This window comes from Chroicocephalus ridibundus, chromosome 5, assembly GCF_963924245.1.
Source record: "Chroicocephalus ridibundus chromosome 5, bChrRid1.1, whole genome shotgun sequence".
In the NCBI taxonomy this organism is placed as follows: domain Eukaryota; kingdom Metazoa; phylum Chordata; class Aves; order Charadriiformes; family Laridae; genus Chroicocephalus; species Chroicocephalus ridibundus.
The window spans coordinates 42,060,207-42,079,231 of record NC_086288.1 but is presented as its reverse complement, the minus strand read 5'-3'; the positions used below and the strand labels follow the sequence as shown (position 1 = coordinate 42,079,231).

The window sequence follows — 19,025 nt, the reverse complement described above, 5'->3', positions numbered from 1 at the left end:
AATCCTGAGCGCTGCGCAGAGGTGCCAGAACGCGTGTCAGTGTCCCCATTGGGAAGCTCTGTGCCCCGCTTGCAGTGAGGAGCTGTGTTGGGTTCCCGGCATCCACAGGGACTCTCAGACCTCATTTTGCCCCCACTTTGTCTTTGCCATCTCGCTTTGCTGTCTGCCAGGTGTTCCCCGTGTAGCTCATGCTGCCGGGTCTGCCGGCGTGCCCTGTCTGTCCTTTCTTATCGCTCTCATCTGCCAGTCCTTCCCAGGGTCTCATTCATGGCCAGGCAGCCACTCCAGACCTCTGGGGTGCTCCAGAATTTGACCGAGGTATCTACCTTCTCATCATATATGAAAATACAGAGCAAATACCCCAGCTTATAGAATTTCTGGCAGAGAAAATTAATTATGTGGAGCATTTGCAAACAGCCCTGTGAATTAGTTTGCATTGGAATGAAGACATCCCTGAAGACATTTAGTGTTTTTATTCATCTTCCCTTTATCTTAGTGATCTTAACAGTGTGATAACACGGACTCCTCAGATCTTCTAAATACTTTAAACAGTGCTACAATTTGTACACAGTCTATAATTTAAAGAAATTAGATTGTAATTATAATAAGTTATTGCAGATTGCTGTATTTATTTGATTATGTGTGCTGCTGCTGGAATTAGATGAGCAGTAGCTCATCCAAGTAGCTCATACAAAGGTCCCAGGTTGCTCTGAGGTTGATCGAAGCGGGCCCAGCTGGTATGGGGCAGGAGTTCATTGCCCGAGCCCCTTCAGCAGCTCTGTGGCCACTGCCTGGGGAAAAGGCTCCCTGATTCCTCATCTGCCTTGGGCAGGAGGCGTGGGAGCCGGTGGGCTGTGAAGGGGCCGGATCCTGACACTGGCCGTGGGAGCTCTGTGCCCAAAATGTGGGAACGTGCCCCCAGCCCTCGCTCCGCAGAGAAATGCCATGCCACATCCCCAGCCACCTTCCCCTTTGGCACCTCCCACACCGTGCTGGGGCACATGGGGTCCGTCGGAGCCCCCCAAAGCTCCCTGCGCCCTTCCCAATGTTGGGGACCTCTCCTGTCCCCTGCCTGAGCGGTAGTAACCCCAACTCCCCTCAGACCCCCCCTGGCGCCTGTATGGCTCCACTGCCTCAGGGAGGGGGCTGGGGCTTTGACAGCAGGGTGACGTGGTCTCCTGCTCGCTGCTTCCTCCTTGACACTTCCTCTGGCTGCTTCTGCTTTTTTGGCTACCACCGAGGGCGGCAAAGTTTTCTTGAAAGTGCTTGTCGTCACCTCGGAGCTCGTCCCACGCGGGGGCCACTCTCCTGCTGGACCGGGGGGACCTGGGGTCACTTGCTCTCTCTAGCATCCCTCTACAGCCACCTGCTTCGCAACTCGCAGCCCCCTCGCCCAGCCTCGCTCAGGCCCCCTGCTTCCTGCAGGCAGCACCCATGGGCTCTGCTGTGGCCCTGTTTGTCCCCTCTCCTGTCCCCGAGGCAGCCCGGCACCCCTGCAAGGACCAGCCCCTCACCCTCCCTGCCCTCTAGCCAGTCACTTGTGCCGCGTCCCCACTGGTGTCCCTCCTGTGGGGACTTTGCTGGGGTCCCCAGAGGCTGCTGGGGTCCCCAGAGGCTGCTGGGCTCCAGCTGCTGCCTGGCTGGAGGCTCCTGCGGAAGAGCTCCGGGGGTTGGTGGGCAGGGTGTCCCTTCCTGAGAGCCGCACTGACCCTTCCCAGGTAAATCACATACAGCACGGTTTTTATCGCAGTCCGTGCTGATTTGCTTAGTGAGGCGGTGGCCGGATAATTTTTCCTGCCACTTCACTGATGGTGCTTGCGGGATTTTTGTGCCGTGCCTTGAGCTCGGTTGTGTGCTGGAGCCCAAAGCTGCAGGAGCCGAGGTGGGAGCGTGCCTGGTGTCTTTACAGCCAAGAGGCATCAGGCTCAAGGACCAGGCTCTGCCTGACAGTTTTCCTGATGAAATCCTCCAAACCAATAGGTCAGTGATAAATTAAAGACCGGGCTGACCCATGTCTGCTGCAGCGATGCAAATCAGCCGTTATCTTGGCTTAATTGAGCTCCACGCTCTGACTGCTTTATACGGTGCTGGTTTGAGCCATTACACGCTTAAAAGTTCAGAAATCAGTGTTGACAATATGTCTTACAATTGTTAAAATAGCGTATCGTACTCGTGCATGCCCTCTTTAAGATAAATACAGACTTTTGTAGGCAAGAGTTTTACGGTGGAGGTGAGCTGGAAAATCCGTGCCAGTCGGTCGTGGGTAGATGCGTTAAAAAGACGGACGGTGAAACATCTAACAAATCTCGAATAATTGATGCTCATTGCATGGTATCGTTGCTGTGAGAGTAGAACCTGTACGTAGACCTTCATTTCCTTTTGCTCATTTTAACACATGCAGACTTCTTTAAATTTCCCGGCCTCTGGTGGGGCAAAGGCTCCACGGCTGCGGGATGGGGCTGCGAGGAGTGGGGAGCTGCTGGGGGCTCCCACTCTTGTGTAACTTAACATAGGGGATGAGAGGGAGGGACCTTTCTTGAGTGGGTCTAAGCTTTGCTTTGGCTCGGAAGTCGTTGAAGGACTGTAAACCAGCCGCTGCTCAGCCGATGCGTTTGTCTGAGCACATCTGAGATGCCTCGGGCAGATCAACAGGCTTGTTACTGCTGCCAAACCTGCCGTGTTTCGTATGTTCCCTTGGGCTCGTTTACCAGACAGGAAAGATGAATTTGAAAGGAGAACTAGCCAACTGTAATTATACGAAACAAAGGAGCAAAGTTTTTACGAGGCCTAGACTCAATAAAAATAGCTGTTAAGCAAAAAATGACAGACCTGGTTTGTTCTGCTGCTGTACGCACAATTAGAAACCAAAACACAATTAAGAACTGAACACGTTTCGCTTGCCGCGGTGGTGGTCGGTGTGGGGGGGGGCAGCTCGGGCTGGAGGACATGTCTGTCTCCGTGGCCGTGGGGAGATCAGCATTTTATCCCTCATTTTCCCCCAGCTGTACCTGCAAACCTCTCCCCAGCAGGGCTCACTGCTCCATTCGCTGTGTCGATGGATGGGGCAAATTACCTCCAATAGAACCTGTTTTCCACAATGAGTTGTTACGGTCCCTTTATTCTTATGGTTATGCATTTATTTAGCAGCTTTGAAACTTTCTCGCAGTTTTGTGGGTCTCGTGGCTAAAATCTCGCAGGTGTTTGGTTTGTTCTGCGGCTGGTTCACGCAGGTCTTGTTCAGGCTGGAGGGCGCAGGAGGTTTCCTGCTCAGGTGGGAAGATACTAACCTCCTTTGAGAGGACTTCAGTGTACAAAATCACGTAGAAGAGTATTTTTTTAAAAAAATGTATATATGTGAGTATGTATAAGTGGCGTATATAAATACTGCAAGCGAGCAGATAGCAGTCTTTAATATGGGTAATTCTGCGCATCTGAAGCGTTGCTTCTGGCCGGCCCTGGGGCCAGGCAGTGGCAATGTTGGGTCAGTGGCCACGCTGGGGCTCGCTGCTAGAGCCAGCTATGGAAAACGGTCACCGAGGAGTGTAATTAATTGGGGTTGCAGGTGACACCCGCAGTCCCTGGGGGAAGGCGTGTTGTGGGGTGGCAGTGCGGTGACTCTGGCCATTGCAGGCTCTACGAGGGGAAGGAGACGGCTGAGTTCCAGCGCTCACTGCAGCGGTTCTTCCTCTGCCTGAACCAGCTGATGAAGTCCCCACTGGAGGGTCCCACGCTGCTCTCCCAGGTACGTTGGGGACAAGTGCTGCATGGGGGGCTCAGCTCTGGTGTGTGGTGGGATGGACGATGTCCCAGCGGGGGTGACACCAGCTGTGCCTGTGCAGGGGTGACACCGGCTGTTCTGTATGGAGACGTCCCCACGCACGGGGCGTCAAAGCGAGCTGCCACCTTCCGCGGTGACTCGCTCCCCCCGGGGACCCCCACTTTTGCCCCTGGTGCAAAGCTTCCTGAGGCTGCAGACCACAAAGCCCTGCATTGTGGTCGTGCCAGGGACCACGGTGTAGGTTGGGGCCAGCAGCTCAGGCAAATGGTCTCCCGGCCATGGCTGTGTTGATGCCTGGAGAAGAGGGTCTCAGGAGGGCTCCTGGGCCTCATCCCCATCCCGGAGCTGGCTTGGCTCCGCGCCTGCACCCTGGGACCAGGGGGGTCTGGGGGGAGCATAAATGATGCCCTTTGCACTGTGGGTCCCCATGGGCACAGCTGTGTCCTTTACTGGCAGCCAGTGTCGAGGTCCTCCAGCTGCTGGTGTGATGGTACTGGGGGTGGGAGCTGAATGGAGGATGTGATGGAGCCACGTGTGCTCTGAGAAGTCAATTAATGAGAGGAGGCAGGAGCTGGTGCTGGGGCTGAGTCGGTCTCGCTTTGGTGCTGTGCCAGGGGGTGAGGATGGGGCCACACGCTGCACCTGTGGTCTCCCAGATGGGCAGAGGCACCACAGAGTGCAGGCAGGGACCTCATCTGCAGGCAGGGACCTCATCTGCAGGCTGGGAGGTGCGGTGGCCCCAGGACAGCTGGCAGCTCCTGTGTTGCATTATTTCATGGCATTCTTAGATAATCCCTTATAAATTAATCTAATTTTTTAAAAAAGTAGTTTGAAGACCAACACGACAGCTATCCTCATGGAGAGGAAGAAGGCTGTCCTTCCTTATCCCCTCTCTCATCTAAACACGGATCATTATTCTGATTTCCATCTCAACGCCGTTGCTCTAGAGACTCCGTGCTATGGTAACCCCACGCGCTGCCGTGTTCCCGACTGCTGCACATTCACCTGTGCCATTTCTGCATCTCTCAGCACCTTGTTCAGATCTGCGGAAAATAATTCTTGCAAACGCATTCAGAGTAGAGCGGCCACTGTCCGGGGCAGAGGGGAAAGGTCTGCCCCGCGCATCACCAGAAAAGGCATCCCTGCAGCTGCCCTGTGGCTAAGATCAGGAATAGCAGGCAATAGCAATGGCAAATAATAGCCAGGAGGCACAGACAGTGCCCCCTGAGGCCTCAGCCTTGGCATTAGTTGGGAGAGACGAGGCTGGAGTTACCTCAGCTGGGCTGGTGTCTTGGTGCTGGGGGAGTCCGGGTCAGTCCCCGTCACACGGCCAGCGGCAGCTGCCCGTCTCAGCGGGACAATTTTCCAGTTGCAGCACTGTTGCCGTTCCTCCGGTGCGCTCAAGGCACTGTGGGTGTGTGCAACAGCCGAACATCTTTCAAAAGCAGACTGGAAAACGGTATTTCCTCACATATCGTTGCACTGCTGTCACTTTGGGGCAGGATCCCTTAGTTCAGGGAGGTGATTTGGCAGGAGCCACCCTCTGCCCAGAGCAGCTTAGGGGAAGCTGGGAATGGGGCTTGGAAATTTGCCTGCTTCTGCCAGGTTTGTTGAGTCTGACCGTTCTTTCTCCTGGAAATTCTGTAGTGGGATCCCAGCTGCCAAGCAGGAGCTTTCCCTGTGAAAATAGCTTTTCTGGTTGCTATTACTTTGTTAGAGAAAGCAGGAGAGACTGAAGCTCTCTTGCAAGTCTGTGCGTTCTCTTTAGGTGAAATGTCCCCCTTAGAAGCCCCCCAGGCATCTGAGTAGGAGATGGAAATGGTTGCTCAAGGTCTCTCCTGACTCAGGAAGGAGGGAGCATCTCATGAAACGGGCAAAGGCAGTGCTCGTTTATCTACTGTGTGGTGAAGCTGTCGAGCCCCTTGTGATGGTCTGTATCTGCTCCTTGGAGCAGTGTGTGGGTGCTGAAAGTTTGCGCAAGTTTGCAAACAGCTGTACTCATCTGTGGAAGAAAAATCTACCCAAGATTATTTAAATATAAAGACATTTCTGACTCAAGAGGCCCTGACCGTGGGAAGCACCACTGTGGGCTTGTGAGCCAGCAAGGCTCCATACTCTTCCCCTCTGAGCCACAGACCAAGTGCCTGACCTTGTGCTGCCTGGCTCCTGGTGCCTCTGCCTGGCCTTGCCATTGCTCCCCCATCCAGAGGGTCCCATGCTTTCCCTGGTGTCCTGACCCATGGTCACCCTGGCCACAGTTCTTGTGCTGCATCCTGCACTGGTTCCTGCTGGACCTCAGCCACTGGGTCTTGCTATATCCAGCCCCTCCTGAACATCTTGAGCAGGTACTCCAAGGAGAGAACTTTTTTTCCATGTTCTCTAAGTGGACTTTGTGGCTGCTTTACAGAACTTGTGGGCCCTCTGCATCTCCATCTGCAACGACCACCTCCCATCTAGCAGCTGAAGGTGATACCGAAAGATCTGTTAGTGGCTGACGTAAGCTTTGCAGCTTCATCCGGTTCTGCCTACTCTTTTTGTTAAAGCTGCAATTATCTGATCAGCCCAAGGCAGAGCTGATAATAGCTCCTTAGCTGCAACACTCCTGCAAAGGCCACCTCTCTTGTGGAGAGAGCTGTTCCCCTGTTGGACTACTTCAGGTTTGGAGGTTTTGTACTATTTTGTCTACTTGGAGCCGTGGAGAGGAGGCTGAGTCTCTTTTGGCTCTGCTTACTAGTGTCAGGCTGGGGGCCAGGGAAGAACCCACGGCGTGGTCCTAGCCAGAAAGCAGGAGCAGCCCTTCAGTCAAACACTTCCAGCATCCCCAATAAATGTTGTGACCTGGAGGGTGCCCCTGCTGTGAAGGGGGTGGAAGGTACCTGTTCCCTGTGTGCAGCTGCCTTGCACATCTCCAGCTGGGACATGAGGGCTTCTGCTGCAACCGCTCCCTGCCAGAGCCAGAGGGCCCTTGAGAAGAGCTTCTCTCCTGGAGCCCTGATTTTCTCTGGACCCAAAGAAGTTGAGTTTTGAGGTGGGACTGCGGTACAGACTTAAGGAAACAATTAGGGTTGTTCCAGCTGCCAAGGCGCTGAGCAAAGTAGAGCAGAGCATCACGCTGCTGCCAGCACAGTGTGCTTCAGGGGACCCAAAATGGGTCTTGCACCTGGAGACAGCCCGCACAGGCATGCAGTGACGGCAGGTCACTACTCGTGGTGGGTGCACATTTCCCCTTGTTCATGCCTTGACAAGGACATCCTGCTGCCCTCCGTCTTTCCTCAGTTTAGGTCCAGGCAGCTCAGTGGGGTAGAGCAGAGGAGATGGCCCTAGCCATCTATGGCCCCTTGGAGTATTTGGGTTTGGGTTTGCATTTGCATTTCACGGCCTGGATCAGGGCCTGTGTTTTCCTGGGGGGTCCTCACGTGCATCCACAGTTGGAGCTTCTCTGAGGTTGCTCTGACTCTTCCCCTGTGGCTGCTGGCACATGGGTGGGTTTCTGCAGGACACCCTGCCACCAGCGTCACGCAAAAGTGACAGTTGCTGCCACACACACCAGAGGCAGGTCCTGCCCCAGGCCGGTGACCGCTGGGCTCTGTGCCCATCCCTGTCTGCACTGGGCTCCCTGCCGGCCATATCCCTGCCCACGACCACCGGACCCAGCGGTCCATCATCCAGCTCCACCAGAGCATCACCGGTGACAGCATGGACAGGGCACCTGGTTCAAACAAACATTGTTCTTCTGCAGCTGGAGAGAAATTGGACACAATTTGTATGTCATGGCCCAGCTGACACACTCGTGCCGTGAAAAATCAGTGAGAGGGGGCTCATCCTCAGCGGTGAAAGAAAGAGGTTTTCAGTTTCTGCAAGGCCAGGCAGTTACCTCAGGAGCTGCAATAAAAGCCAGAACCAGTTTCTGGAAGGAATCCTTTCTGAGGCTAGATGCCAATATTTAAGAAGTCTTGTAAGACTAGAAAAAATCCTGGGGAGTGGGAAAAATTCTATATTAGCTCATTTTTTAAAAGGTGAATCAGATGACCTTGCTAACTGTAGAACAAAGAGGCTGACCATTGATCCCGGCTCAGTCATGGAGAAGATGCAATCAATTCAGAGTTAAAGGATGGCAGTATAATTAACGTTAATCAATCTGGCTTTACTAAGCGTGGAGTTTAATAAAAAAAAAATATCAAATGTAGCTGTTACTTTTTTGAAGTTACGAATGTGACTGACTAAGATAGCTGACATAATAGGCGAGACTAACAAGTGTCTGACTTTATACAGAGTTCTGATTTAAAATTAGCATTGTGTAAGTTTATTAAAATAACTACTTTTAATCTCCTTAATATATATCTTCTCAGTTCTAAAAAAAAAAAAAAAAAAAAAGGCGTTACGAATGGAGAACTGTCGTGCTGGGATGGGCATTTCTTTTGGGTCCCAGGGGAATCGGCTCCCAGCTCAGACGACCCCGTGTGTTTGCTGATTTGCCAGACGTGGCCGTGGCTGTGGCCGGTGCAGGGGGCACAAGTGACAGTGGCAGTGCCGGATAACAGGGAAGCCTCTGCTCTGTGCCCGGGCTCTGCGGGCAGAGAGGTGCCGGGGAGGGGGCTGCGGAGCCACAGCTAGGGGCAGAGCCAGGAGCTGCCAGCAGTGAGTGGCCAAAGGCGACTCTGAGCGTGGCGTCATTGCAAAGAAATAAGTCAGTCCCTGGGTTTCTACACAAAGAGGCATTAAATGGAAATATCTGGAGGAGCACACGATGCGGAGGAGGCTGTTGGTGGACGATGCACCCAGCCTTGTTGCCCTCAGCTCCAACAGGTATCTCAAGTATTGGAGAAGGGTTTGTGAGAGCCGCAGAAATGACTCGGGGTCTGGTGTGTTTGATGGAAATTAACGCTATTTCAGTCAGCTAGAAGAGGGTGGTGGAGAATTCAACCACAGTCTTTGCAAATCCAGAGGGAGAAGACATTGCTGGAGCGTCGCTTAGTGCCGCAGGCAACGGCGGAGCCCACTCCGGCAAACCGGGCTGGAGATCACTGAGCTCACGGGGAATGTGGCGCTGGACGGCAGGATGGGCGACCGTCACCACTAGAGCCGGCTCTGGGCTGCCAGGGCCTCTGGAATGGAGTTTTTAATTGCATCTGGAGATCTTCACAGAGCTGCCCAAGCTTGGGCCGAGGGTCCGCCCTGCCCATTACTGCCCTGACACGGGCGGCAGTCACCCAGCAAGGGGTCAGAGCCAAGCAGGGGTTTTGGTCCATTAAAAGTGTGCCCAGGGCAAACCCCTCCAGGGACTCGCCCGGCCTGTGCCCATAATCTCTGTGTTCGCTGTGCTCCGAGGGATGTGTCCAAGGCCAACTAGTCCAGGCACTTTTCAAAACTAGGTGAATTTGCAATAGGTGCTGATCTCTCCAATTCCTACTGTAACTCAGAGGAAGATGACAGGCTCCGTGTTGAAACCACTGTGTAAAAATTCCTGGAGCTGAATCGTGTAGTGGTCGGCCCAGTGTGGATCTGCAGGCATCAGACCTCCTGATACTGATGCTGAAGTGCAGAAGTGTGTGGAGACCACCTCTGGCACCTGTCTGCACCCAGAGCCTGGACGGTTCCTGGCACAGTTTGAAGCCCGGGGAAGCCTGAAGGACCAGCTACCCTGGCAAAGCTAGAGACGAGCAGAGCTTGGCAAGTCATTTATGCAACTTAGTCACATCATAAACATAACGAAGTAGATTTTAATGCAGAAAAAAATGTGGTCGGTGTGGTTGCTGTTCCAAAAAACAAATAGCCATGTGTCCCCTACCCTTGCAGCCTTCCAGCGATGGTGTGGAGCTGGGCTGGGTACAGGGCAGCCCTGCTCCTCCAGCAGCCTCGGCTGCGGGGCTGGAAGGTTTTAAAAGCAATACAAGCCAGGGCCTACATTTTGTAGGAGTTCATGTGGTTTCAAAGTAAAAGCTGGAGATAGTTATTGACAATGGTAGAGGTATGTGACCGTACTGGTTCTGAGTGCTTTGCTGGATGCTGGTGGCTTGGCAAGAGGAAGCTGCTCCCGGCTGGATGCCCCTTCCCCAGGGACGGCGAGGGTGATGGGCTGCGGCTGCGGGCCAGGCTGAGCACAGCGCTGCTTTAACAAGAGGGGGGGCTGAACGAGGATGGTGCTGGCTCAGCACCCACAACCTTGGGGTAAGCAGGAGGGGTCACCTCCATGCCCGGGTGGCATCCATCTGTCCGTCCTGCCCCACAGGCACATAGGGAAGCAGGGCTGGCCGCAGACAGCTCTCTCGTCTCTTTGCAGGGGGCAGCCCTGAAGTACCTGCCTTCCATCCTCGAGGACGTGTTTGGGATCTTCAACTCCTCTGCGCTGGGGTAGGGTCCCTGTCACCCCCGTCATCCCCAGCCCTGCTCTGTGGCAAGCTTGGCACCTGCCCCAGCCACCGCTGCCCCAGCTGTCATCCCACGGCAACCCCCCCATCCCGGAGCTGCCAGCAGGGATGCAGGCTGACGCTGTTGAGCCGAGGGCAAGGGCGGGCAGAGGGGTCTGGGTTTCCTGATGCCTGGGAATTGCCTCCTTATCCCCTTCTCAGTTCAAAACCAGGAGAGGGGTTTGCTCAATTTTAGCAGTAGCCTGTGCTTCAGGCAGGGACTGGGCCTGGAAACCCTCGGTCCCAGCCAGGTCCGTTTCGGGCATTCAGGCAGGGTTTTTACACTGGGTGTCTCCGTGTGGCCATCTGTGGTGGACACGGGCCACCTTGTGGCTTTGTGCAGAGGGACCACCCTGCCCTGCACCTCCCCGCACAGCTCTGCCCACACCCAGCGGATGCCCCCTGCCCAGGAGCCCCGTCCTGACCGAAACGTGGGGGCAACCGGTACCCGACCCCCCGCTGCTGCAATTGTCTTCTGCAGAAGGAAAAAGGGGCTGCAGGTGCTCGGGACTGCAAAACAAGCGGGGTTCTTGCAAGCCCCCTATTTAACACTCCTTAAATCCTCTCGCCTGGACGGCAGGGCCTTGCTGCGGGACTTCATTGGGAACCTGCCGCCCCAGCGCCTGCTGAGGCAGAAGCTGCAGTCCCTGACCGACATCGTCAACAGCAAGATCTTCCTGTCCTATGGTGAGAAGGGGCAACGGGGGGTCCTGGGGGCACTGCCCATACTGAGCTCTCCGGGAGGGCCAGGGCATCGGATGGGGACAAGTCCCTGCCGTAGGGACCCCTCCTCTGCTTCTGAGACAGCGCCCGTGCCCGGAGCGGCTCTGCAGGGGGAGGCAATTCCCTCTAGCTTGTCATGGAACCATGCGTTGCCCAGTCCCTCACCAGGGCGCAGCCGGTGCTGTTGGAGTGACCATCTCCTGCTGCCTGCAACGCTGCCAGGCTGCAGAGGGAAATAGGGTTTAGCTGAAGCAATGCGCAGTCAGTGTGAGGGTGGTTTTGGAGTGGTGTTCAGGGAGGGGGTGTCAGGCTGGAGGGACGTACTGAGTAGGATTCCCCAGCGCTGCCCTGACTCTGATGCTCTTTGGTATTATTGGGCGTAATCTAGATGATGGAAAAAAGAGCCAATTTTGCCCTGCAAGGCAGAAGCGACTGGAGGCACGCTGAAGGACAGACTCAGGATTTAAAATCACCTCAAGTTGGAGAAAAGGTTTTGAAAGATATAGACCATATTTAAGTTAAAAAAAACTCATGTGAAAGCAATCACTGAGCAAGCAGAGGACGGAGCCCAGGGTGGCGGCAGTGCTGCAGGAGGGGTTTGGGGCTGGGGGAGCAGGGAGAGAGGGGCTCGGCGATGCAGCCTTCATGGAGAGAGCATCCCTTGGACATGAGAGTGCCCTGCACCCTGCTCAGCATCAGCAAGGCCTCGGCTGGGCGTAATTCCAGGTGTGGTTTCGGGTGGCACAAGAAACTTGTGGCTAAACTGGAGAAAGTCCAGAAGAAAGCAGTGAGAGAAGCAGAGAAGACAGGGTGAGGAAGAAACGACTGAGGGGTTCGGGGCAGGAAAGGGCACAGGGGAGATGCAATGAGCTTCCAGATATCCAGAAAGCGTCTTCAAAGAGAAGGACCAGTGGGGAGCTGGGCTTCAGCCACAGCAGGGAGGCTCAGGGGAGCAGGGGAGCAGCTCATCTGTGGGCAGCAGGAGCCGTTTTGTGTCTCTGCCTGTGGAGACTTTGAGAGCAGGCAACGTAAATGTGTCTAACTCAGCCATCGAGTGCGGGTGGCAGGTCACCTCCTGCCGCCTGCCCCAGCTCTACTCTGAGCCACCACGATCCCGTGAGCGCTCCCTGCATCCTTCTCCGCATCCTTCCCCACATCCCCCCTGGGTCCTTCCCTGCATCCCTCCCCACACCCCCGGGAGAAGGTACAACACTGCTCCTCCGCACTCCACAATGGCAGGTGGTCGTGCCAGCAAGAAAACAGAGAAGCGTTTTCCCCCACTTTCCTTCCACTTGTCCCCACTTTAATGGTGCCGCCGTAGTGATAAGCAGCAACGTGGCACCGTCAGTGCAGCGTTGCGCAGAGGAACAGAGTAATATGTAGTAGGAAGAGCACAGGTTTTTCATATATTCAGCGCCAGAGATTCTAGTTTATCTAGATGGTGTCCAGTTTAAAAAGTGTCCATCTATTTAGTTAAATCGTAAGCACCTTTAACAGAGCAGAGAAGCAGAAAAAAGTCCGTCGGCGTAAGCTGAAGCGAGAGAGGTTCAGATGAAACTTTTCTCTTTCTGTTTAGTTTATTTTAGCAGAGAGGATAAGTAGCTGTGTAACAGGGTGCAATGAATTCTCTGTGTTGGAGCCTTCCCACCAGGATTTAGTGTTTTTCCAAAACCCCTGCTCCATCCGAGGAGGAAGCTGACAGCTCCGTGCGTGTGGGTGGCAGCCCAGAGCAGGAGTCATGCTGGTCCTGTCCATCCCCTTGGTCCCTTCCCTTCCTGGTCCTCTCCTGTGCTGGGGTGATGCCGGTGCCCGCCAGCCCCACGCCTCCCTGTCCACCCCAACAGAGTGCCGGGAGCTGCTGCTGCAGACGGCAGTGCCCATCCTGCAGGAGTTGATCGAGAAGGGGGAGGAGGAAGATGCCTGCATTGAGCTGCTCAGCAACATCCTGGAGGTGCTGTACAAGGCCCGGAAGGTAAATCCTGTCTTCTCTGCTGCCTCCTTTTCCCTCTCCAGTAACCGCCTTGGAAATGACCCAACTAAAGCCATTTGAGTAGGGCTAAGCACAAATTACTGGCCACGAGATGATTGGAACTAGTTTTGGTCCATCCAAAGTCAAAGGGGGCTGTTGGTGCCCACCATCCCAGTGGGAACCTGCCCAAACTGGTGGTAAAAACCTTTGGATTTCCACCTAAGCTGGTCTCTGGCGAATTCCTGACAGTGCCCATAGGTGAGGAAGAGGCCTCCAAGCCAAGGGTCAGCACTGACCTGAGGGCAATGGGGTGCATCACCGGCCATACCTCTTGCTGTCCCTGCTCTGCAGGCCCGGGAGAAGGCAGTTAGTCAGCAATTGCTTGCTGGCCCCTGGGCAGCATTGCACTCCAAAATTAGCAGTCTTGGCCCTAAATGTGAGCCAGAGCCCCGCGCCATGGAGGTCCAGCCCAGCAGCGTGCAGCAGAGAGCTGACCATGCCCAGGGTTGCGGGGGAGCCCCATGTATCCCTTTCCCCCCACACTGCCCGCTGGTGTGGGATACCAAAGCAAGAGGTCACAGTAATACACTGGTCCAGCTGCACTTGGGGCTGAGTGTCCAGCTGGGCATGGTCCTGCTGTGGGTGCCTGACTGCCCAAACATGACTGGTCCCAGGATGGCCTCTGGTGGGACAGGGCTGTCCTTGCTGGGCATCTGCCCGACTTTCCGGTGCGCTGTTTGTTGCAGAGAGCGGAGGAGCTGCGAGCGCAGCACGGCACAGGCGAGGGACGGCACAAGGACCGTGGGGATGCAGAGCTGGTGAGTGCCTCTCTGGTGGCCTTGGCACTTGGTGGATGGCGGGAAGGAGCCAGGCACCCCTGTGCATTCGGGAAGGGCTCATCTGCGTCTCACTATGGTGACAAACCCTGTATGGTCACCTGGGATCAACACGTGGAGCTGGGCTGCTGGTGGGGATGCTGCAGTGACGGGGTCAGGCCTGGGAGGTGCCCTGCAGGGCTGGGAGGCTGGGGGCGTGTGTGGCTTTAGGCTTGCTGTGAGTCCCCAGTGCCTCATGTCCCACTCTGGGGTGGGGGGTGTCTCTGCCCAGACCTTCGCCCTGGCCCCCTGTGTCCTCGGTGCTTCGTTGTGCACTGGTGGGTGGGCTTGGGCTGTTCCAGCTTCTTGCTCAGGTGGGAAGCAAGTGAGGTCTTGTGGCTCTCAAGGGGCAGCAGGGTGGCCCGATAGCTCCAGAGCTAGTCCACACTGGGTCACAGCCCCACCAGCATGGTGGCAGCCCCACTGATGCCCACTGGACTTGCTGCTCCCCAAGTGCTGGAAGGATAAGGCGTGGGCTTACAAAACTAGAAGCAGCATACAAAAGAAAGAGCACAACCAGTGACTGCCGATGGCCCCGGCAGCATGACCTGCGGTTGTAGGTCTCCTTGTAGGCTCCTGCCCTGGCATCGCGGGTGTTTGGGCTGAGCAAGTGGAAGACACAGGCATGAGCACAGCCCTCGCAGCTGTGCTGTCAGCTCCCTACCTGGGTCACCCTTCTTCTCCTCTGTTTCCTGCAACATCCCACCCCAGCGCTATGTGGGATGTTGGGTCATGTCGCTGTGGTGCCAGGCTGATGGCCGTGGGGGACCAGGTGTGTCCATACCTCAATAGCCATCCCCCTTTCCCTGTGTTGCCTCCATCCACCTGCCTTTCTGCAGCTAGCATTGGGCCATGTCCCAACAGGCCACCGGTGAGCCCATCACCACCTCTCCCCGCAAGCCCCAGTCCGCCCACAGTGGGGCCAAGCGGCTGAAAGTTGAATGGCAGCTGGTGGTGGTGGCTGTTCCTGCAACGTTTTGGGAAAGCACAGGGATCTGTGCTCTTGCCTCACAGGATACTTCCTCCATTTCTGTCCTTTTTAGGCTGGTCTGTGCTTTGGCGTCCCTTTCTGGGCATCGGCGCTGTGGAAGCTGAATTAGACACATGCCACCATGTCCTGGGTGGGCAAGGTGGCTGTGGAGAGTGGCTTGCTTAATTCCCATGGCACTGGGAAGCCCAGGAAGTGGAAGGCAAAGCTTGGAAATTGTGGTTGAAATGTCTTGGTTTGACCTTAATTTTTTCACCTAAAATAGCCCTTAAGGAGAGGATGCTCAGGGTGCTCATCGGTGAGGATACTGCTCTCGTTTCAACCCTGTGTGAGCTAAAACCCACCTTTGTCTGTCTAGTGCAGATGAAGCTGTCCCCAGCTGGGTGGACGGCTTTGCCAGGGAGGTGTACGAGGCCGAGCTGTACAAAGACCCCGAGCCCCATTTTTACACCGGAGTGCATCTCCTTGCTCCAGCTCCAGCTCCAGCTGGTCGCCCTGATGCTGCCAGCCCCCCATGCGGTGATTAAACGAGCCATACTTGCTGTGACGGAGTGGACAAGTCTTTTATTTCAGTATTTTGTATAAATCACAAATCTTTAGAGTCAGTTTGTGATTTCCCATCTCCCAAGGTGCCGTGAGTGCTGAGGAAACTTGTGCCCCCAGTCCCAGCTCCCAGTCCTCTGCCAAAAATAACTGCAGACACTTTGCAACCTCCTTGCCTGCTTTATTTGCTGAGCCACAGTAACTGTGGTCATGCCATGGGGCTGATCGCTTGTGTGCGGGCAGGTGGCATGTCCCCAGCCCAGCCTGCCAGCACCAGGTACCGGTGAGGACTGGCAAACGTATGCCAGCTCTGTGCCGTGGGGGTGATTCCTGTTGGCTGCAGTGATGGCGCTGTCACCTGTGCCCTCTCTCTTGGCACCACAGCAGGCGGCGCCAGGTGCTCAGGCATGGCCGTGACACCTCTTTGCCTTGCAGGTGAAGGTGAAGAAGCACATCCAGCTGATCCTGGAGCGGCTGCTGCACACCGTCAATCGGAGGGTGATCGTCCTGGACCGGGAGAACACCCTGCGGGTGAGTACCACCACTGCTGCCTCGTGCTGCGCCGGGTATTGGGGCTGCGCCGCTTCCCGCAGCTGCCTTTGGGCGATGCAGGAGATGCAAAAGGCGTCGCTGCTTTAGGGGTCTGGGACCGTGTCACCAACGCTGCTCCTCAGCTGGCACTGCAGCCTGGCACCCAGCTGTCTGGGGCTGGATGCGCAGGTATTTAATGCAGCAGCATGCATGAGAAAGGCCAAACAAGGGAGAGGGAGCCATGCAGGTGTGGAGCAGAGAGTGTGTTGGGAGGAGCAGGCAGGTGTTGGTGATGCAGGAAGCCAACTTTGGAAGCAGATGAGGGGTTTAGGTGGTATTCGCCAGAAAAACAAGTGACTGGACCCGGTGAACCGTCACAGTTTTACATTCCAAGAACATATGGGAGGAACGTGCTGGGACAACCACCTCGCGTGGGAGGGGTAGGCAGGTCAGAGATCTGCTCAGCCAAAGCTTTGTGCAGAGCAGCTGCACCGGGTGCAATGATCTAATCATGAAGGAGGGGGAAACAGAGCTGTGGCCAGCATGGGTTCACGGGCATTCTGGTGTGAATGTGGTGGCAGACCCAGCGTGCTTGGCTGGGCAGCGAGGAGTGGGCCTGATGAGCTGCTCTGGGTTGCGTGGGTGGGCGAGGAGCTAGGTCCGACCGTGTCCTGGGAGCCCGGACCGAGTGGCGGGGCTGTTCAGCAGTGAGGAAGCGCCGTGCTGTGCCGTGCTGCGCTGCGTGCCGTGCCCAGGGAGGTGTGGGCATCCACAGTGGCAGCTCGGCCCTTTGCTTGAGCCTTCTTGGGATAAGCCTGCAGGTTTGCCATCCTATTCTTTGTTATCGTTAACAAAGACCTAACTAAACTGAGGCAACAAAGCCAGAGGGCAGGACAGGACCTTTATCCTCACTGGTCCTGCCCATGCTCTCCAGTGGATGAGGCTGCCCTGGTCTGTGAGCATCCCAGGTGCTGAGATTGCTCCCACTGATGTACCGAGGCATTGCTGCGCCCTGCCCCATGACCCCTTCTCATACCCCAAAGGGCAGGGGAGGCGCGAGGTCTTCCCTCAGGCTCCCAGCTCAGCTTGCCCTCCCCTGCTTGCTTGGCCAGTGCAGCCCTGGTGATGTAGCCCCGTGGTGACATTTCCCAACAGCGGCTCCGCTGTCCTGGGGTGGCTTTACTGCCTGAGTCGATGGCGGGTGCAGCCCCAGGCACAAATGGCCTCGTAGCCAGGCAGTGCCGCTTCGCCAGACGTGCCCATGGCTCTGCTGCCGAAAGCGGCACCGCTGGGGCTGTGCTGGGCGGGCACAGCAGGCTCTTGGCGTTGGAGTATGATTCACGTGTGACTCAGGCAGGAGACGCATACAGGGTTGCACTTGGTATCATCTTGCTTTTAGCCTTCGTTCCCAGGCTGTGTGATGCAGTGCCAGAGGAAGTAAGAGCAAAAGGAGCTGCTGGGCACGCTCTGCCAGGCTGTGACAGAGGCGATGAGGGACGCTGGGTGCTGAAGCGTGGCCCCGTATACAGTGCAGGAGGAGGGGAGCGATCCTTTGCCTGCGCCTCACTCCCACCGCTTGTTCCCCTTCCCACACACTGGTCCTGCTGGGCTCCATAAACACGGTCTGGCAGCCTTCCCAGTGCATTCATGATTTCCATACTGCTGCCACAGCCCCTGCTTTCACCCCGGGGTCCGAGGCCCCTCAGCCCAGGCTGCTCCAGCAGCTGTGGCTGCCAGGAAGGTCTGGGGGGGACCAGAGACCTGTGTGCCCATGCTGGAGGCAGCCTCCATCCACCCTGTTGCTGCTGGGCAAGAAGCAGAATTTGTGGGGGAGGAACGCCCCAGATTCACCGTCCCAGGAACTCAGACCTCTCCTGCCCTTGCCTTGACAGCTCGGCCCGGTCCCACAGGGCTCCCCAGTGCCCTCCTGGGAAGGGACGACCTGCCACAGGAGGGGCTGTGGCTGAGATTTGGGTGACTGCTGCCAAGCGGGGCCGGCGCTGGCCGCTGCAGCGTCTCCCATGGCTGAGCAGCTGGGACTCCTCAGGACCACTGCCCCCCTCGGCACTGCTGCAGCCCCGCAAGCACCAGGTGGGTCCCTGGCACAAGGGATGGGGTTTAACATCGTGTCAGCTCCTGTTTTGGGAGTACTGTGGTGTAGGGCATCGGCCAGGCCTTCCCGTCCTCTGCTCCCCCTCGCCGGACCGACCTCTGTGTCTGCAACAGCCGCTTGCTGCGACCCAGGGTGCCCAGTGCTTCCCAGAGAAGGCTGGGCAATGTCCTCTCCGAGGCCGGTGGCCCAGCTGGGAGAGGCGTGACTGCTCCTGCTGCTGTTGGAGGCTGAGGCGAGAGCCCCAGTGCGGCGTGCATGCAGCATCTGGGCTCTGGGGAGCACTTGCCCTGCGGCTCCACGGCGGTGGAGGGTGGTCAGGGCACGGCACATCCCGGCGGGCTAGGGGGAGCGTGGGGAGCACTTAATGCACCATGCTCAGTGTTCGTTCGCCACCCACTGCTGCCGCCGGCCACTTTGATCCAGGACCCTCATTAAACTGATGCTGAATTTCTCTTCTCGTGGGCAGTCTTGCAGAAGCTGGAATATTTGAACTGCTAATTTCATTCTCCCTGTAATTAACCAGCGCATCCTGCAGCCAGGGAGGCCCTGCCAGCCGGCCACGAAGCGGGAGAGGGAATTTCTAGCCCCCACGGCTGCAAGCAGCCCCTGCTCCTGTGTCAGCCCTGGGTACAGGCAGGATGTGCAGGGCTCAGGCCCTGGCACCCCAGCCTTACTCAGAGATGCTCGCTGGAAGGAGAGGCATGTTCCCTGGGACCCCCACCCAGCCTGCCCTCCCACCGGGAAGGTCTCGGGGCCAGGCCTCTCTCCCAGAGACTCCAATCATTTTCCATTGTCTCTGACCGGGGGTGCAGGAGAAATCCTCGGTGCTCCTGGTTAACCTGCACGCAGCAGCTGGGGGAGACGGGCGAGCAGCCCATGCTGTGGGGTAAAGGGCCAGGTGCTGATTTCAGCCGGGGCAGGCTGGGAGCACCGAGGCTGCAGACAGCCCTCAGGGAGCCCTAAGGCAGCCCTAAGCCCTGCTCTCACCAGGGGGCTGTGGGTGCCTGGGGCTGGGTGAACGCTGCAGCCCATGTAGAAGAATGGCTGTCGTCCCCCTCATCCTCATCCAGAACAGAAGTGCACAGGCGGGAGAGGATG

At 56.5% G+C, this 19,025-nt stretch overlaps 1 protein-coding gene across 4 annotated transcripts in view; it reads left to right on the top strand.

The window, feature by feature from the left end:
• The window catches only part of LOC134516074 (dedicator of cytokinesis protein 2-like), a 78,129-nt gene that overhangs the window by 21,413 nt on the left and 37,691 nt on the right, over nt 1-19,025 (top strand). For 3 of the 4 annotated variants that reach the window (XM_063335952.1, XM_063335953.1, XM_063335951.1), the window contains exons 23-28: nt 3,631-3,742; nt 10,059-10,129; nt 10,766-10,872; nt 12,753-12,880; nt 13,624-13,695; nt 15,719-15,814. In XM_063335952.1, coding sequence (XP_063192022.1) covers nt 3,631-3,742; nt 10,059-10,129; nt 10,766-10,872; nt 12,753-12,880; nt 13,624-13,695; nt 15,719-15,814 — 586 coding nt within the window. Of the gene's footprint in view, nt 1-3,630; nt 3,743-10,058; nt 10,130-10,765; nt 10,873-12,752; nt 12,881-13,623; nt 13,696-15,718; nt 15,815-17,213; nt 18,855-19,025 lie in introns of those variants that run through there. The other variant, XM_063335954.1, reaches the window with a different exon arrangement.